The 25,911-nt window shown below is 33.7% G+C and overlaps 1 protein-coding gene across 3 annotated transcripts in view; it reads left to right on the top strand.

The window, feature by feature from the left end:
- The window catches only part of KLHDC1 (kelch domain containing 1), a 43,395-nt gene that overhangs the window by 10,537 nt on the left and 6,947 nt on the right, over positions 1-25,911 (top strand). The window contains exons 2-12 of one of the 3 annotated variants that reach the window (XM_045567743.1): positions 4,111-4,181; positions 4,662-4,779; positions 5,218-5,336; positions 9,107-9,185; positions 10,602-10,685; positions 13,388-13,471; positions 13,947-14,005; positions 16,642-16,754; positions 18,242-18,314; positions 23,039-23,123; positions 24,861-24,913. In XM_045567743.1, the coding sequence (XP_045423699.1) occupies positions 4,111-4,181; positions 4,662-4,779; positions 5,218-5,336; positions 9,107-9,185; positions 10,602-10,685; positions 13,388-13,471; positions 13,947-14,005; positions 16,642-16,754; positions 18,242-18,314; positions 23,039-23,123; positions 24,861-24,913 (938 nt within the window). Of the gene's footprint in view, positions 1-4,110; positions 4,182-4,661; positions 4,816-5,217; positions 5,337-9,106; positions 9,186-10,601; positions 10,686-13,387; positions 13,472-13,946; positions 14,006-16,641; positions 16,755-18,241; positions 18,315-23,038; positions 23,124-23,887; positions 24,296-24,860; positions 24,914-25,911 lie in introns of those variants that run through there. The other 2 variants (XM_045567742.1, XM_045567744.1) reach the window with 2 other exon arrangements.

The raw sequence follows: 25,911 nt of genomic DNA, 5'->3' as shown, positions 1-25,911 counted from the left end.
CCTTCTGAAACACCAACTTTTGGTTTACTTGATCCTCTCTTTGTATTTTTTCTATTTTATTAATATCTGCTCTTTGTATTTTCTCCTAATTTCTTTCTGTACGTTTATTATTTTTATTTCTTGAACTTCTGAAGTTAGATGCTTAACTCATTCTTTTTGAGACTTTTTGATTTTTAATGTAAGTATTTAAGAATATACATTTTCTTCTAATTACCTCTTTAACTGCATCCCTCAAGTTTTGATAAATGGCATTTCATCATTTTATAGTTCTAAATATTTTATGCTTTCCATTATGATTTCTTATTTGGCCCATAAGTTGTTTAGGAAAATATTTTAAATTCTAAACAATGGCATTCTTATAGTTAGCTTTCTGTTATTCATTTCTAACCTAATTGTGTTGTACTCAGGAAATGTGGTCTGTATCTATCTGATACCAGTCCTTCCAAATATGTTTAGGTTTCTGTAAGGACTAACATGGGGTCAATTTTCATAAATATACTATTCATTCTTATGAAGAATATATATTCTAATTATTGGATGATGTAGTTTATGTCCATTTTATCAGCTTTACTAATTGTATTGTTCAAGTCTCCTATATACTTATTATTTTATCTCCTGTTTTATTACTTACTGTAACAGGTATTAAAATCTCTAACTCTGTTGACTTGTTAGTTTCTCCCTGTGGCCCTCTCAGTTTTTGCTTTATATGTATTTGTGGGCTACCTTCTTGAGTATATGTGAATTTAGAATTGTTATATCTTTCTGGCCAATACTTTATTACTTTGTAATGACCTTCTTTATCTGTAGTAATATTATTTTCCTTAAAATCTGTTTTGCTAAGATTAATACAGCTATACCAGCTTTCTTTTAGTTAATATTTTGCATGGCATTTCTTTTTCCACCCTCTGATAGGAACTGTGTATCTTTATATTTTATATGCATGTTCTACAAACTGCATAGCTGGATCTTATTTTTATCCAATCTGATATTACTTGTGTTTTATCTGGAGAGTTTTGCCTATTTTCATTTAATATAATTCTAACACACTTTTTCCATCAGATGTGTTTTATATTTGCCTCTCTTTGTCTCTTCTCCTCCTTCTTCCCTTTCTCATCTTGTTTTGAGGATTATGTGACTAGTTTTTGTTCTCTTTCCATTTTTCTCTCTTTGCCTATGTAGAAATGATATGATTTATTTGTAGTCATCTGATACCTAACCTATTTATTTCAACATGAATACTTCACAAAGTTAAAAATTTTCCTTCTTCCCATACAATTCAAGTGCCTTAGAAAGTTTAAAGTCTCCTTTCCTTAGTTAGTACTGTTCCTTTCCTTGCCTGTTCTCTAATTAGGTATCAAAAAAGTTTATCCCTTTGTTTAATGTTTAAATTTACCCACACATTTTCTGATATAATACCATTCCTTCTTGCCTTTAAGATTTCTAAGGCCGGGCGTGGTGGCTCACGCCTGTAATCCTAGCCCTCTGGAAGGCCGAGGCGGGTGGATCGCTCGAGGTCAGGAGTTCGAGACCAGCCTGAGCAAGAGCAAGACCCCTATCTCTACTAAAAATAGAAATAAAAATTATCGGGACAACTAAAAATATATATAGAAAAAATTAGCCGGGCATGGTGGCGCATGCCTGTAGTCCCAGCTACTCGGGAGGCTGAGGCAGTAGGATTGCTTAAGCCCAGGAGTTTGAGGTTGCTGTGAGCTAGGCTGACGCCACGGCACTCACTCTAGCCCGGGCAACACAGTGAGACTCTGTCTCAAAAAAAAAAAAAAAAAAAGATTTCTAATTTGTTATTATTTTCCTTTTTCCTAAAGTAGTACATCCATTAGAATCTCTCTAAATGATGGTCTCTTATTGGCCAACTGTCTCAGTGTTTGTCTGAAAATTTCTTTATTTCACCTATCTTAAAAGATACTTTCACTGGGTATAGAGTTCTAGATCGACAGCTGTTTTTAAGAATATTCCTTTTCTTTAGTGTTCTGCAGTTTTATTATGATGTGCCTAGGTATGGATTTCTATTTATTTATCCTGCTTGGAATTTTTTAAGACCTCCTAGATCTCAGAATTAATGACTTTCAACAATTTTGCAAAACTCAGTTTTTGTCTCTTCAATATTGAGTCATCTCCATTCTTTCCATTATGTCCTAATATAGTTTTGATTAGATTGAGTTCTTCCCTCTCATTCTCCTTGTTGCTGCACTTCTTTAAAAAATGTGTGTGTATGTGTGTGTGTGTGTGTGTATTTTTCATCTCTCTGGACTACATTCCTGGATAAATCAGTTCACTAATTCTCTTTATGGGCTGACCTTGACAAGAGCAGTTTCAGTTGAATGATGTGTTCAGAAGCCAGTCTAGCCTGGGTTGATAAGAGAATGAGAGGTGAAATAATGGAGACAGAAGTTTAGTTGTGAAGGGAACAGAGAAATGGCAAGAGAAAGAGTCAAGGGAGAGTTTTTTTTGTTTTTTTTTTTTAAAGATGAGATGTGGCATGTTTGGATATCGGTAGGTATGATCCGGTAGAGAAGGAAAACTTGATGATGTAGAAAAGAAGGGATAATGTAGGAGTGAAGTCCCTGAGAAAGTGAGAAGGCACTAGGTCCAAACTTTTTAATTCTGTGCATCATTTGTATTGAAAGATTACTGAAAGGGGCTTCAAAAAATATGATGAGGCTGAAGTGAGCATCCAGTCAGCTTAACAGGTATTATTCACTTACCCATTTACTCTTTTAATCAAGAAGAGAGAACAGAATAGATGAATAGCCCTGTTGCCTCAGGGAACTTGGAGAGGTTTAGGAACTGAAAGAAGATGTAATGAGTGAAAGGCAAATTGAGGTTTGGAGGGATAGCAGGTACCATATGGTGCAGAATCACAGGAATTTTAGACTATCTTAAGAGCAGTAGGGAGCCACTGAAGGGACTTAAGCAGAATAATGCCAGAATTCGTTTTCATAATTTTTTTTTTGTAAAGGTGTACTCATGAGGCTATTGGAGCCTGATGCCATTAAACTTAAAATTATACAATTAACTCTCCTTCTTATAATTATTTGTTTACTTAGCCATCCAATATGGTTTCCTCAGTCAGACATGGGTGGAAGTTTCCTTGGAATTAATAGAGTGGTTTTCTGTTTTGTATATGTGTGTGCGTGCGCGCGCGTGTGTGTGTGTGTGTGTGTGTGTGTGTGGATGTGTGTGTATGAGAGAGAGAGACACGCAGACAGACACAGACCAACCTGGTAGTCAAGATACTATTTTTAAAGTTTAAGTAACATAACAATGAGAAACAGCTAAATCTACTTAGTATGTTAATAATTTGTGCATAATACAGTTTTAGAAATTCTTAAACTGCTATATTAAAACTCTAGCTATTTTTGAATTATTTTATGGATTCTAAGAAATCAAGACAGATTTGTATAAGGATTTATTTTAATCCCTAAGTTTTTTAACTTAAATAGGATTGTTATGCTATTCTTATTTCTCTTTTCATCAAAGATATCAGAATGTACTATTCTATTTATGTTATTAGTTTCTTTAGAGATTATTCAAATTCAGAGTTGTCATTTTGACTAGTTAAATTTATCATGATCCTTATATTCTAGATTTAATGAACACCTAACACTATGCCTTAGATATAGTAGGCACTCAAAAAATATGTTCAGTGAATCAAGGTATCCAATACAGTGCTCTTAATTATATCTTTAAAAAATTTCCTTCCTGAATTACTTCCCTTCACCCAAAATGTATTGACCTTTTTTGATATTTCTTTTCTTCCTGGCTTTACAGTCTTTAATATTCCGCTCTAAATCTTACTGTTTTGCTATTTTCTCTTATTCAGAATCCTAAAAAGAGGTTTAATGCCCTGAGTCTTTTTCTTGAGATGCATATACTTGCTATTTTGTATTCTAAACCTTTATTGTTTTTCTACTCTCTTAGAAAATCTTTCTTTCTTTCCCTTTTGATCTATTTTATTTTATATTGAAAAAAATCTTTGAGACCGATTTTGTGTTTTGTAGTATTTTGACTGCAGTTTTTCTCATCCTGAGGAACTATTTAACTGTTACTATGTAATTGATAAACATAATGTTATGTATTCTGTATTTTTAGTCTATTGAAGACAATGAAGTATATTTGCCTAATGATGAAATCTGGACCTATGATATTGATAGTGGGTTATGGTAAGTAATTTTAAATTGCAGAATGTCCGATCTTAATATCTGTTATAAATGTTTTCATAGTCTGCAGGGAATTTGAGACCAGACTTAGAACATACTACAACATTTATAAAGTTTCGCTTCCCTTTTTTTCGTTGCTTTATTCTCTGTGGCTCCTTCTTTCCACTCCTGCCTTCCCTTTTCCATTCTTTGTCCTTTATCATTCATTTCAAGACCACTACTGTCTCTGAAGACTTTATTTTATTCTACTAATTCCCAGTTCTGGTGACATGTGTGAAAATTTTGTGATTGTTTTTTTTTCCCCAGCAGGTTGAAAAGTCTTTACCCTGGATCTTCTTAGAGTTTTTACTGTATTGGCTACCATTACATTGTAATTATAATTGGCAGTAACAATTTTCACTGAAAAAAGTACTCATGGAGTTAAAAGGGAATTTTATTTGCCTTTCTGGAAAGTTATGGGATTCCATGTTATTCTTGCTGCAGGAGAATGCACCTAATGGAAGGAGAACTCCCTACCTCCATGTCAGGAAGCTGTGGTGCTTGCATTAATGGAAAGCTGTACATTTTTGGAGGATATGATGACAAAGGATACAGCAATCGAGTAATACTTTCTTTTGATTCAGGAGTGCAGCAAAATGTAATATTTAATGTATCATTTCATCTCACAAGTTACAAATATTTTAAAAAGAAGATACATGTAGAAAATCTTAAGTCTGTAATTATAAAGTTTTAAAGATGGATTGAAAATACAACAGTCTTCTCTTCTCCCATGTCTTTCTACTTCAGAATTAACTACATATTTAATTGGCATACATAAGGCAAAAGCAGGATGGGAAAAACCCTCTTCAGTATGCTTTGTATTTAATTTTTGCTTCTAAAACACTGCCTCATTTTTATTCTATAATTTTTAATATTTAATAGGTAAAAAACCTTACCTCTTTAAAAAGAAAAAAGTAATAGTGTTCATATTTGGATCACAAATTCCTCTGCTATAGATTTAATTGTCCTGTTTGCTAATAGTGTTCTCATCTTTTAAAAGCTTTATTTTGTTAATTTGCGAACAAGAGATGGAACCTACATTTGGGAAAAAATCACCAACTTTGAAGGATCACCACCCACACCACGTGATAAACTTTCCTGCTGGGTATACAAAGACAGGTAATGTAGCAACTGCACTTAATGCATTAACCGCACTTAAGTAACGATAATAGCTTTTGGCCAAAATAGAGAAAACTTTCAAGTATTCTATTTGCACATACATAAAAAAATTTTTTAGGAGTAATTGATAACTTTGTCGATTCGTTTCTTGATTAGGCCTTAATTTTTTGCCATTTGGGTTTGAAAGAAGCATTATAGGGGCAAGAGGTAAACAAACATAGGACTGAACTCTTATCTCTGAGCTTTGTGTAGTCTTGCATAAAGGGAATATCTCCATGAACACTTACAGCAATGATATCTATTCCTGTAAGCCACTTCGGTTTTCTGCTTTTGTTTTTCCAGGGCTTTATCTACCCTGCAAAGTGTTAATATTTTTGGTCCTTTAAAGTTTTCCTTGTTAGTATGTAAAGGAAACTAGTAACAGTGGTTGCTCCAGGCGGGAGTTGAGTGACTGAGAGTAGGAGGGAGACTCACTTTGTATTATATCTTTTTTAAAGGTTGTGGTAAAATTTATAAAACATAAAATTTTCTATTTAAACCATATTTAAGTATAAAATTCAGTGGATTAATTACATTTACAATGTTTTACAACCATCACCATTATCTAGTTCCAAACTTTTTCATTACTCCAAACAGAAACTATACCCATTGAGCAATATCTCCCTATTCTCCCTTCTTCCCAAACCCTGGTGACCTCTAATCTTCTTTCTGTCTATGTGAATTTGCTTATTATAGGTATTTCATATAAGTTGAATCATAAAATATTTGTTCTTTTGTGTTTGGTTTATTTCACTTAACATAATGTTTTCAAGGATCATTAGGCTATAGCATGTATCATTCCTTTTTATGACTGAGTAATATTCCATTGTATGTATATACTATATTTTGTTTATCCATTTGTCTGTTGATGGACATTTTGGTTGTTTCCACCCTTTGGCTATTGTGGATAATATGACTGTGAACATTGGCATACAAGTATTGTTTGAGTCCCTGTTTTCAATTATTTTGGATATCTACCTAAGAGTAGAACTGCTGGGTCATATAGTAATTCTGTGTTTAAGTTTCTGAGGAAACACCAAACTGTTTTCCACAGTGACTATACCATTTTACATTCCCAACAGCAATGTACAGGCGTTCCAAGTTCTTGACATCCTCGCCTATGTTTCTTATTTTTTATAATTGCCATCCTAGTAGGGATGAAGTGGTACCTCATTGTGGTTTTGATTTGTATTTCTCTAATGACTAATGATGTTGACTGTCTTTTCATGTGCTTATTGGACATTTGTATGTCTTCTTTGGAGAAATGTCTCTTCAAATCCTTTGCCCATTTAAAAAATTGGGTTGTCTGGATTTTGTTGTTGATTTATAGAAGTTCTTTATATATTCTGGATATTAATTCTTTACCAGGTATATGTAGTGTTCTCCTCCTGTAGAATCTTTGTCTGGTTTTCACATTAATGTGATAGTAGCCTTATAGACTAAGTTAGGAAATATTACCTCCTCTTTAATTTTTTTGGAAGAGTTTGAGAAGAATTGGTGTTAATTCTTTTTTAAATGTTTGGTAGAATTTACCAGTGAAGCCATCTAGTCCTGGGCTTTTATTTTTGGGAGGATTTTGACTACTGATTCAATCTCCTTACTTGTTTTTGTTTTTGTTTTTGATTTTTGAGACAGAGTGCCATGGTGTCAGCCTAGTTCACAGCAACCTCAAACTCCTGGGCTCAAGCGATCCTCCTGCCTCAGCCTCCTGAGTAGCTGGGACTACAGGCATTAGCCACTCCGCCCAGCTAATTTTTTGTTTCTATTTTTAGTTGACTGGCTAATTTTTTCTATTTTTGGTAGAGACACGGTCTCACTCTTGCTCAGGCTGGCATCAAACTCCTGACCTCAAGCCATCATCCCACCTCAGCCTCCCAGAGTGCTAGGATTATAGGCGTGAGCCACCGAGCCCAGCCAGATTTTATTACATTGTTTTTTGGCTTCCTTTTTTGTGTGTGACAAATTCCCTGTAATTTGTGTTTTTGTTCCTCTGTATATATATCTTATTTTTTCTTTATCTGTTCTTTATTTTTGCTCTTTTCTTCAATAATTTGATTAAATATACCTAGGTGTAGTTTCCTTTTATGTTTATCTTACTTAGAGTGTGCTGAGCTTCTTGGGTTGGTAGGTTGATATCTTCCATCAGTTTTAGGAAGTTCTTAGTAATTATCGAATATTTCTTCTATACAATTTCTCCTTCTGGGACTCCTATTAAATGCATGTTAGACCTTTTATTATTGTTCCACAGAGCTTGGACTCCCTGTTTTTTCCTCCATTCTTTTTTTTATGTTTTATTTATTTTTTTATCCTAACCACCATACCACCAGGGATTTTCTTTGTGTTTTAATTTGGATGTTTTTTATTGATCTATTGACTTGTCTTCAATTTTACTGATCTTTTCCATTCCTGTATTATTTGCTATTAAGCCTATGTCAGAAATTCTTTATTCTGACATCTTATTTTCCATTTTTAGCATTTCCATTTAGTTCATTTTTATGGTTCCATATCTCTACTAAAATTACCCATTTCTTCTGCATGTTGTCCACATTTTTTTTATTAGGTGTATATGCAGTTTTATCATAGTTACTCTAAAGGCCCTTTCTGGTAATCCCAATATCTGGGCCATCTCTGAGTCTGCTTATATTGACTCTTTCCTTTCTGGATCACAGGCTACTTTTTTTTTCCTTTTCATGTATTTTGTAATTTTTTATTATATGCCAGACCTTCTGTCTGAAGGAACAGTAAAGATTGGAATAAATTGTATTTACCTCCAGAAAGGGACATGTCCTTTCTTCTTTTTTTAGGCTGCTAGAGAGGGAGTTGAGGCAGTCTAATCTGTAGTTGATTTGTATTTGGGCTTTGTTGTAGTGTTAGTTTGATTCAGTTTTACCACTGGTTTCAAATGTTTTGAGACAATACTTTCCTTTGCCAGGACTCCATATTTGAGCACTGGAGATTTTCTAGAGATTTTCAGTTGTGCTTCACAGCTGAGTTCCCACCTCTCAGAACTGTGGGAAATCTCTCCGTGTTTTATAGCCCAATTGATAGGTCCTTGGTCCATAGGGAGTTCTCTTTGCTCTCCAATCCCATTTCATGTTTTCTGCACCTTGGGAGATCTCTTTCAGCCTTGTATTGCCTCCCCTGGCCTTTGAAGGGCTGCTACCCTATAGGGTATAAAGACATAAAGCTTTGGCTTACCTCTGAGGTGTTTCTTTAAGATTTCCTGTCCTGATCCTAAACTCTAGTAGTCGAAAGCTCAGGTTTCTTTGAGGGAGGTTGCTCAGCTCTCCTCTGCTTCCAGCTGTTAGGTACTGAGCCTGAGCCTTCCTTGAAGAGTATGTGAAAGTGTTATGGAGTGGATTCAAGCTCCGTCTATGGTTGGGTTTCTTAAGATTGTAACTTGCCATGACAACATAGATGTGGCTGTTGAAAACTCGAATGGTTTCTCTTTACAAACCCTGTAGGTGCTGGATTCTTCCTCCTTCTGCTGTTACACCAGGGATGAAAGTAGCCCTGGGTCTCTTCTCTCCCAGTTAGAACTTATCACTGTCTGGAATTGATTCATTTAGGTGTCCTTGTTCCCTCAGCTCTTTGATTTTTTTAAATTGTGATTTTTTAGTTTATTTGGATTATTTGGGCTGTTAGGATGAGGAAAAGGATCTTTTTCAATTTTCTGTGAACAAACTGGAAATAGAACTCCTGAAGTATGTCCTTTGTATTTTTTTTTTCAGGTTAATATATTTTGGTGGTTATGGGTGTAGGAGACACAATGAACTCCAAGACTGTTTTGATGTTCATGATGCGTCTTGGGTAAGAGAGTAATCACTGTTTACATTTTCCTCTAATTTAGTATAATGCTAAAGTCTTAGAAATGAGGAGCCCAGTTTTTCTCATTTTAGGAGCTACCAATTTGCCATAATTGACACTATGAAAAAAATGTGTTTTCTTTCTTTTAGATTTGAATCCAGCTGGTGAAGGGTCTCTCATCTCATCTAGTAGTATTAGCCTTCATGGCTATTAGCAGAGTAATTTCTTTTCTTACATTGTTAATCGTGTATACCTGCTTCTGTTGGACAAGTAGAGGCTTTAGCACAACTTGGAAAAATTTTGTTCCTATTTTCATATTTAACCATAGTGGCTGTTGTTGCCATATACCTATTTTTCGACACATCCGCCAGAATTATTCATAAGAGCAAGTTGGTAGTAATTTTAATTTTCCTACTTATTCTTACTGATTAGAGAATAAATCATTATTAATGAAGTCATGAATTATAAAAATGAAATCTTTTAGAAGATAATTTTTAAAACCATTAATCCTACCACCACGATGCACAATCTTTTCAGCTTTACTTTCTACTAGCAGATATTAGTATTGTACATTATTAATGTAAATGTATATATACATTCGTGTATATCGCTTTGTATATGGGTGTTTATTATTTTTACTCATCAGTGAAATCACTTGTTTTCTTTCTCCCCTACTATAGTTAAGCTAATGAACATGTCCTGAAGTTTCTGGACAAGTAGAGTTTTTTTCATTTAGATTCGAAACTAACTAAATCATTTAGTTTATTTGACTTGCTCAACAAGTCCTGACAAAAATAAATGATGTATTTCTGACATAGAATGTAAAACTGGCACAGAAGGTAAGCTGGAGTAGTGATAGAGGATTTAACAGCTTGGAAGATGCTAAATATAGTAGAACTGCTAAATCTTTGCCTTGCTGACAAAGAATTTTGTCTCTTAGAAGATAAAGAAGAGAGTGGGCACAAGCTTGACCTATAAGAACCTAATTGCTTGGTGAAGTAGAAGCAATCGGAAATTTTTGGAAAAAGGAACCATGGCCCTCTAAAGTTTATTATAGCAAAGATTAGGAGTTGTGATCATTTGCTTTAGGAAAACAGATTTCAAAATATAAACATCATTCTGTCCTCTGCAATTTTAAAAGAGATAATCCTTTGAGAGAATTGAAAGATTGTTAATAAGTAAAATTATGATTCGCTGCAAGCAATACTAGGAGAAGAAAAGTTGCCAGGTGGTGCTGCTACTGGTCTGGGGACCACGCTTTGTGAGGCACTGTGCATGCGTCAGCTTTATGGCTAGGGTAGCACTTAATTCTGTTTTCGTAAAGGTGTCTATTATTTTACCAGTAAATATGTGACCAAACTGTAACAATGATGTAAACATTATAGAAGCTTTTGGATATTTTAAAAATTTCTGTTTTAGGAAGAGCAGATATTCTGGGGATGGCATAATGATGTCCATGTATTTGACACAAAGACACAGACTTGGTTTCAACCAGAAATTAAAGTAAGTGTTGTAAATCATTATCTTTATATTCATACATTTATTGATACTTTTAAAACCAGCTTTTTACTAAGTTATTTTGATTTTAGTAATTGGGGTTTATAATCCCATACAAAGTAGTTCTCTTGAGCACTGTCATAAATACCATTAAAAATAAATCAGAGCCAAGTGCAGTGGTGCATGCCTATAGTCCCAGCTACTCTGCAGGCTGAGGCTGGAGGATCGCTTAAGCTCAGGAGTTCTGGGCTGTAGTGCACTATGATCAGAGTCTATGACTAGTCACTGTTCTCTACTGCACTCCAGCCTGGGCAACATAGCAAGACCCCATCTCTAAAAAAAAAAAAGAAAAGAAAAGAAAAAGTCACACATTTTTCTCCAGATCAGCTAAGGTTTTCTAGAAAAAAAAAATCTTTTAAAGAGGTACCATCATCATTTTTTGCTCACAAGTGCCATGCCCTGATTTAATGAAGTTTTTTTAAAAAAGCCCTTTTATAACAAAGTCAATTTTAAAAAGCCCATGTTCTATAAACCCTTGAATTCAGAGCTATGTACAGTTTTGTCATGAGAAAAATACAGTATCAATACTCTTTCATTTGCTAGTGATCAAACACAAATCCCAATTGGTTTAAGCAATAATGAATTCTCTCAGAGCTGGAAAGCAAATTGGAATGGCTCACACAGTGGCAAGAAGAGCTGCAGGGACCAGAGCCTCAGGAACTGAAGCAAGTTACTCAACACCATTACGACACTTTCTATCTCTTTGTCTGCTTTCCCTGCTTCTCATTGTGCGCTTACTTCTTTCTGCTAAGGCAGGCTGGCTGACTCATTTAGGAGGGAATATGGCCCTGGCTACACAAGCAGTTCTTTCTCTTGTATTCTCTCAATGTCTATATGTTAGTCTTAGAAAAATCCTAGATCTCTTTCAGGCTTCTTAACCCTCTACTTCCTTAGAGAATAAGCAAAGATCTGCAGCAACTAAAGGCATATTTTTAGAATGTGCTCCTGCCAAGAAGGAGCTGAGGTAGTTGATAATCAGTTCTCTGACTTCACGTCTTTCCCTGACTCCTTACCTTAATCCACATTCCACCCTGCCTTCTGCTCCAGTCATCTCACATGCATATGAGGATATTTTAGTGAGTACTTAATAACATATTCACTGTTATTTCCCTGATAGTGTCTTCAAATAAATTCTTACATTGCTTATATAATATCTGAAAGTTTTTCTGACATCATTGTAGCTGGAATCTATTCTTTTTATTTTTTAGAGATATTCTTAAATTACTTCGTTATTCCCAAAGATCTGCAACAAAAGGCAAGGCAGTATGGTAGAGTATCGGTGTTGAAGTTGAAAACTGGGTTTGCATTCTAATTGTCATAAAAGAGCTGTGTACTTCAGATAAGCCATTCAGTGTTTCATCTGTAAAATGGGAGGGCTGGCAGTGTTTTTGTACATGGGATTTTTGTCCCTAAAAGAGTAATATAGTAGTAATAGAAATCTTTGAGTTATTTTCAGTATTTCAAACAACCAAATAAGCATTGTACATTACTTATACAGTAAAGCACACAGACTAATACAGATGCCATGTCTTTGTTTTTGCTTGAATTATATAAATTCAGTTTCCTCAGAAGCTGTGGTTGACTATTAATTGTATTTGATAAATAAGAAAAGAAAAGCTAGCTATTTAATAATAAATGTATATATAGTAGAATAATTCTTCCAAAATTTCAGATGAGGCATAGAGTAATAAAAATTTTATTTTGCTAGAAGGTCTAGGAAGCAAAATTCTTAAATGGTTCTGATTTATTTAAGGGTTATGTAGGTAATATCTGAATTATTTCTTACCATGTTGACCTCAACAAAGTTATTCAGGCAAGCCTGAAAAGTTTAGGAAGTTATGATACTGGATGTAGAACTTAAATCTCCTATGCCCACATTCAGTAACCAATGAGCTGAAATATGGGGGTTCTTTCAGAACTTGAAATGAAATGTATAAATAAAGGCACCAACCATTAAAACATGGAAATTATGCAGAAGATTCTTCCTTCAGATCTTATTCATTCATCTACCCTTGTATGATCTCTTTTCCCACCAATTAAAAACTTCTCTAAAGAAAAAATCTGCTTTATTTATTCAAAATAAAGTATAGAGAAGTGTTATCAGTTAATGTTAACCATTTAATAAGAGATAAAGCACTTTTTGGCTTAAGCCAAAAGTGAAGTTATTATTGTGAATTTGAGGTACCAATAGTTTTGGGACCATATTTAATTTTATAGAGTTTCTGAGATCATTACATTGTGCACTGCTTACTCCTAATATTGAGTGTGTGTGTGTGTGTGTGTGTGTGTGTGCGTGTGAGTGTGAGAGAGAAAGAGAATGAGAGTATATTTTTTAAATTAAATTTTTAAAATTCTTGTACAGTATTTCAAGCAGAAATTTATATGAAATTTTGTCTTGCTAAGTAGTGTCAGATATTTAAGAAAAACATTTACAAAAGTAAAGATCAGAGAGAATAAATTTTATTCTGAAGAGTAGTATTTGTCTATAATTATTACTATTTAGAATGAACTTTTACGTTAGGGTTTTTAATTGAATTGCATAGGTAATGGTAACTTAATGGTTAAGTATTTCTCATATTGAGCATAGGAATGCGACTCTATTACAGATGTTTCAAGTCTTTGCAATCTGTTCTGATCTCTGCTTGCAGGGTGGAGTTCCACCACAGCCACGAGCCGCGCATACGTGTGCAGTTCTTGGAAATAAAGGTTATGTCTTTGGCGGACGTGTTTTGGTTAGTGTTTTTAATGGAAATGGCATTTTTATGTGTAATGCTTCTTATAAAAATTTATCCTTTGATTTTGTGGAATAATTAAATATTCAAAGAATCTAGAGATTAAAATGACATTCAATAATAACTTTTATTATCCTCTATTTCCAAAACGAACCATACACGAGCAATCACAGATGATTATAAGCCATATTTTAATGTGGAGAATTGTTCACTTCAATGCAGTATCAGAAAAGTTTAATTTCTCACAATCTAAATCCTGTTAGTTTAAACCCATTTCTTCCTTTCCCCTTTGACATATTGATTTGGGAGCTTTATATTAATTTTATTAATGCTTAGCATTATTTTCCAATATTTAAACTTCAGATGTTAAATAAAATAAAGATAGTCTACTTTTAATCTGAATGTATTTTAAAACCAAAATTTTAGCCCATAAAAGATATAAAACACTGACCAATTTAACACATTTTTGTTTTAGCAAACTAGGATGAATGATTTGCACTATCTAAACTTAGATACCTGGACTTGGTCTGGAAGGTAAGTTTCAAGTCTAAGTATGTTTTACTCTATAGGGGTGTATATGTGTGTGTGTGTGTGTGTGTGTGTGTGTGTGTGTGTGTATTCATAATCCAAATTTTGGTCCATGAAACTGAACTGGTATTTTTTTTCCCCTCAGATTGTATGTCTAAGCAAGGAATATACAAATTTAAATAGAGTTTTTTCTTTAACCAAGCTATATAAAATATAAAAATACTAATGGTTGTAAATTGATTATGTAAAAGTACTGGTTTTATACCAAGTATTCTTGGAGGACTGATCAGTAGAAGAAATGAGGGAGTGGTTGAATGGGATCATCTTAAGTGAACAAATAATGGAGTACATAAAAGTCAGATTTTACTTATGACTAATAATATATATTTAATAATAGAATAAATATATTTAGCTATCAACTCAGCCATTCATGTAATGAGATGGAATCAGAGCTATATATTATTCTAAAGTATAAATGCCAGTAAAAATAAAACCATGAAAGTACCAGAAGAAAACATAGCAGATGATTTTTAAAATCTTGACATGGTAAAAGCCTTTATAAAGATGATATAAACCCAAAATTCATAAATGAAAAGACTGATTGATAAGACCACTTAAAAATTAAATATTTCTCTGTAAAAAAGCGTACCACAAAAAGTTAAAAGGTAAATTGTAAAGTACAAAAAAAAAACAAACTAGAAGTAATATTTGCAATATTTTTTAACAGAGAGAGGTCAGGGCAAAGATCTACAAGAACTCAGAAAACCAGTAAGAAAAAGACAGTAACACAATAGAAAAGTAGACAAAGAACATGAAAGAGCAACTCACGGAAGAAATAAAAAATTATTTTAGTATTAATATTTAACTTGATTAGTATGAATGTATACATATATTAATATATACTATAAATAATTAGTATTAATATTTAATTTAATTTAATATTTAATTAAAATTATTTTTAAAAGCTATCCAAACTCATAGATTATCAAAGAAATAGGAACAAAAGTAAGTTTTCACTTATCAGATAAAAACAATTATAATGACCAATGTGTGCTAGGATGTAACAACATAATGGGTAGGAGTATAAATTGCTACAATTTTTCTGGAAGGCAATCTGACAATATGCTTAAAATAGAAAATGGAATTTCTACTTTGATTCAGAATTTCTCTGAAGATAATAATTGAACAAGTATATGTTTATTGAAACATTATTTATAAAAGCCAAAACTTGAGATTAATTCTGATTTCCACCAGTAGGGATTGTTTAAATCATGGTACATTTGCCCAGTGGGCTGCCATGCGTCCATTATCACAGGAAACCAGACTTCATGGAAACACTCTCCGACATATTGGTTGAGTGAAAAAAAGTTGTAGAGCAGAATATATGATCCCATTTATATATTTTTAGCAAATACATTTATATATGTATTAAAGTCTGAAAAGATATATGCCAAATTATTATTATTTCTTATTGCTGGGGGACAAGATTATAAAAGAGCTTCCCTTTTTTAAAAAAATTTTTGGGGGCTCAGTGCAGGGTCTCACGCCTGTAGTCCTAGCACTCTGGGAGGCAGAGGCGGAAGGATGACTCGAGGTCAGGAGTTCGAAACCAGCCTGAGCAAGAGCAAGACCCCATCTCTACTAAAAATAGAAAGAAATTAGCTGGACAAATAAAAATATATAGAGAAAAAATTAGCCGGTCATGGTGGCGCATGCCTGTAGTCCCAGCTACTTGGGAGGCTGAGGCAGGAGGATCGCTTGAGCCCAGGAGTTTGAGGTTGCTGTGAGCTAGGCTGATGCCACAGTACTCTAGCCTGGGCAACAGAGGGAGACTCTGTCTCCAAAAAAAATCAATCAATTAATTAATTTTTTGAGGTTTTTGAATGTTTTGTAACCAAAGTGTTTCTTATGATCAATAAAAACCATAAAAATATTTACATTATCAAAAAAATAAGTTATATCTCCCAAAAATATTCCATGTTATTCTGGAGCATTCCAGACTGCTGAAGAATGGTGTCTTCTCAGCTCCTGAATTAAACTTTTTTGCTTCTAACATGTGCTTATGTTTTTATTTTTTAAGAACAGGATAGTATTTGTTTAAAATCTTTAGAGGTTTATCCTGGATCTGACATGGCTTGTTTGCTTTTATTGTGAAGTTAGAATAGCTAGCATTTTCAGGGGAAGATAATGCTTTGGGAAATTGTATAACAAGTAGACCAAAGTAAAAACAACAATAACAGAACCCATAATATCCTTGGGGAAATTGGCTAAAAACACAAAATTAACCATGAAGCAACACTAAAAAGTTATAGACATGAAAATAATTGTGTTGAAAAACTGAGGAAGGATGTTGAATAACCAGCAGGAATGATGCAGAGTATGCATTGTGAATTAGATGGGAAATGAATTTTATTTTCACTCTGTGGCCAGGTGGAGTGGACATTAAGCAGAAAGAAATTGTTTAAATTCATCTATGAATTTAAGAATTTTTTTTAAACATTCATGTAGGTGGAACTAGTAAAATCAACTATTTCTTTTGGAATAGGGAGGGCAGTTTTTTCTTTTAAGATCCGAGATGATTAAAAACCTTTTATTTTGACTAACACAGTACCTAGATTTTAATTTTTTCCCCCTTGCCACAGGATTCCTATTAATGGAGAAAGCCCAAAGCATCGGTCATGGCATACTTTAACACCAATAGCTGATGATAAGCTTTTCCTATTTGGTGGACTAAGTGCAGATAATATTCCATTAAGTAAGTTGATAAAAATTTAGCCTACAATTATTATCTCAGTCTTTTTTCCTAATTGTATTTCGTACTCATGGTGAAGTAAATCTTCCTTTTTTTCTGTTTTATTGTTTTACCTTTATTCCTAACTATATGTTTGCATTAAGAATTAGAAAAAAAACCTCTTTGCTTTTGTACCCTTGGCTCTCCATGTTCTGTTTCCTAGGAATAGCGAAGAGGAAAGGTGGTTGAACCTAGATTAAATAAAGCCCCTTTCCACTACTCTATTCTGTGATTCTGTGTCCTCACTTTTGATCCAGATGCTTATACTGTAGGCGAAGACGGTGATTAGAAGAGCAGCCTTTCCTAGAAGGCTCTGGAAATATAAGGTGGGAAGCCCATTTGCTTCTCTTTTTGTTCCAGAACTATACAGGGAAGTTCTTGGCTAGATTTTGTAAACTCCTGTCACTGCTGGTCCCAACAGCTCTGGGTTTTAGAATGCAGCTTTTCTTTCAGCCGTAAAATTGTGGTATCAGGATAGACAAATGACCAAGAATATCCTCGTCTTAGTTTATCATTAGTTTAGTCTTAGTTTGTCTTCTTAATTGTTTTATATTTTTTTTAACTAATAAGTTTTCTATGGCTAGACATGTTTTCATTAAGAAACCTTATACACCATTAAAACCATTTATATAATTGTGTATAGGATCTGGAAGCAACTGTTTATTTTTCAACAAAAGTGTATTGAGTATCAACTGTGTATTTGACAGTCTGCTGGCCACCCAACAAAAAAACTCCAGAGGCTGGTTGGAGAAACAGCAGTTCCTAGTAGGGGGATGTTAGTTATTCTTGCAGATTATTGTTATACTTCTTCAATTTGTGAGAGTTTTAATTAAAAGAGGTTCAGAATATAATAAAAAACTAACATCTGTACATTTCACTAGGAATTGTTTAATATCATATCTTCATAAATCTCATGTTTTTAATCCCTATTTGCTGTTTTTGGTCATTGACTTATGGGAAATTAAATGTGGTAACTCTTAGTTAAGTTAGTTTTCTCTCCTTATAGATTCAGTTGAAGATTTGGTCATATGGGTATTAGATGATCCCAAGAAATTATTTTTAGTTTTGTTGACTATGATAATGGCATTGTGGTTGTATGATAATGGCATTGTGGTTATGTGGAAAATGTCCATTTTTTTTAGTAATGCATACTGAAGTATGTATGGGGAAAATGATAGGAGATCTAGGATTTGATTTTTAAAAGCTTCAGAAATAAGAATAACAAAAAGATAAATGGAGCACATATGGCAAAATCATGATAGTTGAATCTGGGAAATGTGGAGGTTCATTGTCATGGTCACTCTACTTTCGTACATGATTGAAATATTGTAATAAAATGTTCACCCACAGAAAAAATAGTCATTTAAATGTAGCATGATAAATTTGGGAAAAAACGTAAAATTATATCCCAAAGACCTAATCTTAATTTCTGAACTGTCATAATATTGCAGGTGATGGTTGGATTCACAATGTCATGACAAATTGTTGGAAACAGCTTACACATTTGCCTAAAACAAGACCTAGGTAAGTCTAAAAGCTGACAAATAGTAAAACAGTTAAGAATTTTTAAAGTACTAAAATATAATACTGAATTTGTAATGTTTGACATTGAAGCCATAAACCCTCAGGAAGGCTACCATTTAAATGACCTTGATGTTACCTAAATAATTTAATTATCATTTTAATTATATCTGTTAGAAATTATCTATGCAGTTTTCACTCACATTTGCATATTTGAAAATGTTACTCTTTTAGCTAAATGCATAAGCTTGCCTGATAACTATGAAGACTAAGATAATTTAAAGCATCATATAATGTTAATTTTTTAAAGGTGTTAATATTTTTATTAAGTAGATGAGAATAAGGTTGTCTTCAATAGTAGTTATTTGTTTTTGGAAGAGGTTTAAAGTTATTTAATGAGAAAATTTGCTTTCATGTTGATCCAGTAGATGGGAACTTATTATTTTTCTTTATTAATTATATGATGTGACCAGGCACAGTGGCTCACGCCTGTAATCCTAGCACTTTGGGGGGCTGAGGTTGAAGGATTGCTTGAGGCCTGGAGTTCGAGACCAGCCTGAGCAACAGTGAGCCCCTGTCTGTACAAAAAATACAAAAATTAGCTGGGCATGGTAACACATGCCTGTTGTCCCAGCTACTTGGGAGGCTGAGGCAGGAGGATTGCTTAAGACCAGGAGTTTGAGTTTGCGGTGAGCTATGACGCCACTACACTCTAGCCAAGGCAACAGAGGAAGACTCTGTTTAAAAAAAAAAATTGTATGATGTATTCATTAATGTGAATTTTTAAAAAACGAAAATGTGTTAGTTTTTATGGTATAATATAGCATAAAAATTGTAGAAATAATATACTATTATTAGACTACAAAGAAAACCATATTAGTACTACAATTCTTATTTTTTCTAATTTGATTGAATAGTATGATAAAAATATCTTCATAGGAAATTCATATTCTTCACATTATAATCATTATAGTCAGTAATAGATTTCATTCTTTTTTATGCCATGTATTTTGGGTTTTTTTACTGTAGATTATTTATGCTATAGTATAAATATGATATGTATTTTTGTTACTTAATAAATGACAAGTAACTTGAGAAAAAGGCCTAAATATATATATATATTAATATTCAAATATAGAGTTTGTTATAAGTACATGTGTGATTCTTATATCTTCATGTATAAAAATTCATTGGAATTTATTATTTTAACAATTCTGGCTCTTTTGAAATTTTTTCTTTAATTTAAAGAATTTTATATTAAGATATGGGAGCCCAAAGTTCTAGTTCTTGCTCAGCTACTACTTAGCTTTTTGGCTTTGAAAAGTCACTTAAAGAAACTGAGCATTAATTTCTTCATCTGTGAAATGAGAGAGTTGGACTAGAGAATCTCTTAATTTCTTCCAATTGTTTGATTGTATAAATGCATTAATTATAGACCAAGTGGTAGTAAAAATATGTTTGATTTTTAAATTGCTTGTATTTTGTATTCCAACCCTTAATGAGTAATTAGAACAATACAACTATTATCAATAAGATACTAGTTAGAACTAGAGCTATGTAAAGAGATTTCTTTTAACTCAGCTAATGTGTCATGTAAATACTATGCTTTATTAGAATGTTTAGGTGATAAGTTTAGAGCAGCTGTGAAAGGACATAAACTATCAGTCTGTAGAAAAAACATCAGGTTGCAAGCTAGATGTCACCAAAATCAAGGCAGGAAAGGCTTTCCAGTGTTCTTCGATGATGAAATCCAGGCCAGAGTTTCCCTAAGGCAGATAAGACAGAGGCAGATCTATCTTCAGGTATGAGGTGAGGAGGAGAACAGGTGGGATACAGTTGAGTGTAAGGAGAACATATATATGTGTATATGTATACTAATTTTTATGAAAGTGACAGTTTAACACCTATAATTATTTTGTGTAAACTTTTCCAAATTATATTTTGAAATGTAAGCTGCCCAATTCTCCTCTTAAAACCCTACAGCACAGTTTCTCAACCTCGACACTGTTAACATTTTGGACCAAATAATTCTTTGTCATTAGAGTGTCCTGTGCGTTGTAGACTGCATCGTAGCATCCCTGGCCTTTACTTGACAGATGCCAGTAGTACTACCTTCTCTTTCCCCAAGCTGTGACAACCAAAAATATCTCCATATACTGTCAAATGTCTCCTTGGGGGACAGATTTCCCCTGGTTGAGAACCATTGTTCTACAGTATATCACTCTCCTTCTCCAGGTATCACCTTAGATAAAACTATGCTTGGTTGAAAAGCCATCTATCTACCCATAGCTGATAACCTGTATAGGTGGCTATCAGCAAAGACTCTTTATTATGTGTCTGTAAAAGATACTGGATACAATGTTGACACGTAGAGCCTTTAGTACTACTGGAGCCCATGAATATTGCCAAGGTTACACATAGTCCTCTCTTCAGGAAATTATTCCTTCCCATAGATGAGGGCATTCATTGTATTCTATCTCCTTTACCTAGAACCTCTTCCAGTCCCCATTCCCAACCCCACAACATAATCTGGGTTCTTGCTAAAGATTTATATCAACTTATGTCTTAACATATGAGTTGGAGAATTGGGCAGAGTATTTCCCAAATAACATCTCTGAATGACTCAGTTCTACCCTGGGTCACAAGTGCATTTGTTGTTGAATGTGTGCATGATTGGGGGAAAGTATTTGGTTTAAAAAATTGTGCATAATCCCACTGCTTGTGCTTGTGGAACTTAAGTAAAAGGGATAAATGTACTAAAAATAAGATATGTGGTAATAATATAAGTGAAAATGTGTGATTGTTTAGACATCTATTGCTTTACCAATTTGGTGTATTAAGAAAAGTAATCAGCCGGGCGCGGTGGCTCACACCTGTAATCCTAGCCCTCTGGGAGGCTGAGGCGGGTGGATCGCTCGAGGTCAGGAGTTCAAGACCAGCCTGAGCAAGACCCCGTCACTACTAAAAATAGAAATAAAAATTATCTGGACAATTAAAAATATATATAGAAAAAATTAGCCGGGCATGGTGGCACGTGCCTGTAGTCCCAGCTACTTGGGAGGCTGAAGCAGTAGGATCGCTTAAGCCCAGGAGTTTGAGGTTGCTGTGAGCTAGGCTGATGCCACGGCACTCACTGTAGCCCGGGCAACAAAGTGAGACTCTGTCTCAAAAAAAAAAAAAAAAAAGAAAAGTAATCAAAGTACTCTCAGAGTCAAAGCAATGACTTTGTAAAATTCTTAATTTATCCTCTAAAATTGAGAAATTTACATGAACTTTTTTTGAGAGTTAGAACCTCTGGAAATATTGAACTTAATAAAACCATAAAATTATTCTTTGTAAATAATGTGAAATTAGAGGTAGAGATGAGCTATCAGACCATTTCCAAAAGAACATTAGATGTTCTATTCCTTTATAAAATAATTTGTATATTTAATCACTGAATAAATTACGTTGGTATTTTGTGTTTGCTTTTGTTAATCAAAAGTTTTTGAGCATCTGCTGGGTGTAGAACACCATATTAGACATTTTTAAGAAGAAGCATAAAATTAGATCCCCCAAGGTCTGGTGGTGTGCTGGTAAACGGTTAGCAGTCACTCTCGAAAGGGAAAAAGAAAGTTTTAATTTGTAGCATATGATGATCTCCAAGTTGTAAATACTCCCATCATGGCCAATTTCAAGCTACCAACATGATGTCACTGAACACGAAGTTGGATGGAAATACGTATAATCAGCTTCAAGTAGGCAGTGAGCCGGTTCCAGCACACCGCTGTGGCAACTTCTGACCTCAAGGACCTCATCGTCTTCTTAGGTAGCTAGAAGACACATCAAACAGTTACAGTACTATACAGAACAGTTTATCTTCAAATGTAAGTTAGGAGAGTATAAAATAAGCACATAAATATTGAAAGGTGCTGAACAGAGATAGTAACAGAACCAGTTTGGGTGGATATTTGGGGGGTTTGAGCCTGTTTTTAAGGCCCTAAGAGAAAGACTTACTGTTCTAAGCATAAGAGGGAAACTAAAGCCTAGAGGTAGATACAAGCCTTTCTCTTGGGGGAAACAAGGAAATGAACTTGGGTTTACTAGAGGGCTTATTTTAAAGACAGCTATTGGTAGCACAGAGGCCAATCAGGAAGTTTCCATGATTGTTTTTAATAATATTTGGAACATATTAGTTGTTAGCTATATGTAGTTGGGGGAGATTAGCGACAGAAAGACTAAGAACATATTTATGGTATTCTCTACCCAAACTGATGAGTAATGTGACAATGGAAATGTGAAGGGAGTGCCAAATTGGATTTGTCAGGTGACAGAGAACAGAGAGCAGGAAAGACAGGCAAAAATGATGGGAACAGTAACATGGCAGATATTAATAGTAATAAGAAAACTGGGAAAGGTACCTGTTTCAGCAACAAGGTGATCAGTTGCTTTTTAATTTATTTTATTTCAGAGATAATATGTATGAGATAAAGGGGTTAAAAAAGTTTGGGGGACAGTAATAGAAGGAATTAGTAATAGTCATCTCCTTAGTTGAAATGGTATGATGTAATTAATTCTAGAGGGATCTTTAAAATCTAACCCCTTTAAGGATATGCCAAAGGTTCAAGTTCAATCATGCCTCTTTAGAAATAGATTAAATTTTAATGGGCAATTTAGGATTGATTTATATGTAATATAAAGTTTCTTCCTTGACAGTATTTCACTCTGTTTATAATTTTCAATTATAGGTTATGGCATACAGCCTGTTTGGGAAAAGAAAATGAAATAATGGTATTTGGTGGGAGCAAAGATGATTTACTTTCCTTGGATACAGTAAGAAAACCTTATATCTAAACCTTTCCTCTGACTAATTCTGTTATTCAAACTAAATGGCTGTTCAACAAGTATGTTGATATTCTAACATTGCAAAATATGGAAGGGCATGAAATGTTACTCTGTGGTATGATTAATCTTCATAATGAGTGGCTTTTATGAAGCATATCAGGATACTATGGATTTACAAATTAATATAGGTCTATTAATTTCATTAGCCCAATTAATAAGAAGAGCTTTTAAAGGATAACTCTTACTTTTCTTTTCTTTTTGAGCTATACCATAATGTGGGTGTCTATAATTTTACTGAATGAAAATATTTATATATAACATTTGATACATAAAAGAATATTTATAATATAGATGCCAAGCATAATAAATGCTCATGAAATTTGCTAGCTAATTTAAGAACTAGAACATCATCAATACTATTGAAGCTACCCATTTATTCCTTCTGAATCTGACCTGCTAGCTTCTTTCCTCAAGAGGAAACTTCTTTGTTGAAATGTTTAAAGTGTATTTTCTTTCTATTTTTTGCATCTTTTGCCACTGCTTCACCCAACTGTTTTACATTTGAGTTTAAAGCATTTCAGTTTTTAAAAACTGATTAAGGTCAAAGGAATAAATGAGTAGCATTAGGAGAGTATTGTTCTTTCACTCCTAGCACCCTGGGAGATTCAGAGTAGGGTAGCCACATTCAAACACTGTACATGATGGGCTAGGAGCTCAGGAATGATTGCCCTGTTTTATATACGACCCTCAAGAATGGCAGGACACTGAGCCATCAGGGATGGGGTGCGGTGAGCCAGAGGCCCACCAAGAAGACCAGCTTCCTTTCATCTCTTCAGGAACAGTTGTCTCCAGAGCTGTTCTTCTAGAGCAGCCGCCCTATCTCCAGGGAGTCTGGAGAGGCCTCCAACTTAAATCTTATGGATATTGAACATTTTAGAGCTTTCTCTGGCTGAGAATTCAGTGCTTCATTAAAAGATTAAAACTACAACTTTGCATTTATTTAAAAATTTTGTGATTTGTCTTTTCTTACTTGGTACTGAAAACCTTTATTTAGGATACAAAGTTTATCATTAAAATAAGAATTTTGATTAAAATTATGATCAGAATTTATGAAATTCTAAAGACCTATTTGAGAGGATTAGAGAAATCTTCTGTGACTCTTCTACCACATTAACTTTTAGATGAGATGCATTATTCAAAAAAACTTCCAGATCTTGATTTTCAAATTAAGAATTCACAGGGAATTCTGGGACCACTTGGAAAAGGGATACAGAATAGAGAGGAAATTTTCAAATAAAAATTATTTGAAAGAAAAAGTTATGCTTCAAAAACCAAAAAATTTGAAAGCCACTAGTGTTATAATTTTTTTTTAAGCCAAGACTTTTAAAGGCATACTGTTATCATTTTTAAATCATAGTTCTCAGAGAAGAACATGTTTCTGATTTTTAAATTTGGAATTATGTAGGCTATTGATTGAGTAAAAATTTGGTCACTGAAAATTGGTAACTACATACCCAATGTTTGTGGATAGCAGATATATGTATGTATGTGTATGTTTGTGTGTGCGCATAATGTGCATGTGTGTGTGCATTTATGTGTGTGTCAACAGCTAGAGAGATTTATTTGTTGCTTTATACAATTTCTTTTACATTTATAAAATAAAACATTAGATTATTAATATTATTTGTATTAAAAATTCTGATAAGACCTTTTTATGTTGATTAGGGTCACTGTAATGATTTATTGATCTTTCAAACACAGCCTTATTCACTACTCAGGTAAGCAAATTTGGTATATTTACATATATATGCTATGAATGAATAATCATTTCTTTCTCCTTTTTGGGAATAATTATAATATTTTCAGGAAGTTTATGACATGAATTTGAGAAAATGTTTGCATCTTCCTAAGAGTATAATCAAATTTATAATGGTGAACCATTCACCAATGTGATTTTTAAAATTAAAATAGGCAGTACCTTCACATTTTTGTTTTGTTCATAAAATTGCACTTAGTTCATATGGTAATATTAAACCTACTATATTTCCTTAACTCTAAGCCTGACTTTTTTTACATTTTTAACTTTTTGGAAATCAGAATGTGTCTGGTAATGTATAATATATATAATATATATGTTGAATACAGTCATCCCTCAGTATTTGTGGGGTATTGGTTTCAGGATTCACCTTCCCCCCACAGATAACAAAATCTGTGGATGCTCAAGTCCTTGATATGAAATGGCGTGGCATTTGCATATAACCTGTGCACATCATCCTGTATGCACACCCTCCTGTATACTATAAATCATCCCTAGATTACTCATAATAACTAATACAATTTAAATGCTATGTAAATAGTTGTTATAGTGTATCATTTAGGGAATAATTATAAGGAAAAAAGTCTGTACATGCTCACTACAGATGCTACCATCATAGGCCTGACTACATTTTCAATCTGCGGTTGGTGGAATCCATAGAGGAGGAGCCCACAGTTATGGAGGACGGACCACATGTACACACTTAACATGCACACACACCTAACATGCACATATACACACTTAACATGCACACACACCTAACATGCACATACACATGCTTAACATGCACACACACCTAACATGCACATACACACACTTAACATGCACACACACCTAACATGCACATACACATGCTTAACATGCACACACACCTAACACACATGCTTAACATGCACATACCTAACATGCACATATATGCTTAACATGCACATACATACCTAACATGCACATACCCACCTA

The sequence above is a fragment of the Lemur catta genome, chromosome 1 (assembly GCF_020740605.2).
Source record: "Lemur catta isolate mLemCat1 chromosome 1, mLemCat1.pri, whole genome shotgun sequence".
Classification (NCBI taxonomy): Eukaryota; Metazoa; Chordata; class Mammalia; order Primates; family Lemuridae; genus Lemur; species Lemur catta.
Note: the sequence above shows the minus strand (reverse complement) of the source record. Positions and strands in the feature narration are given on the sequence as shown.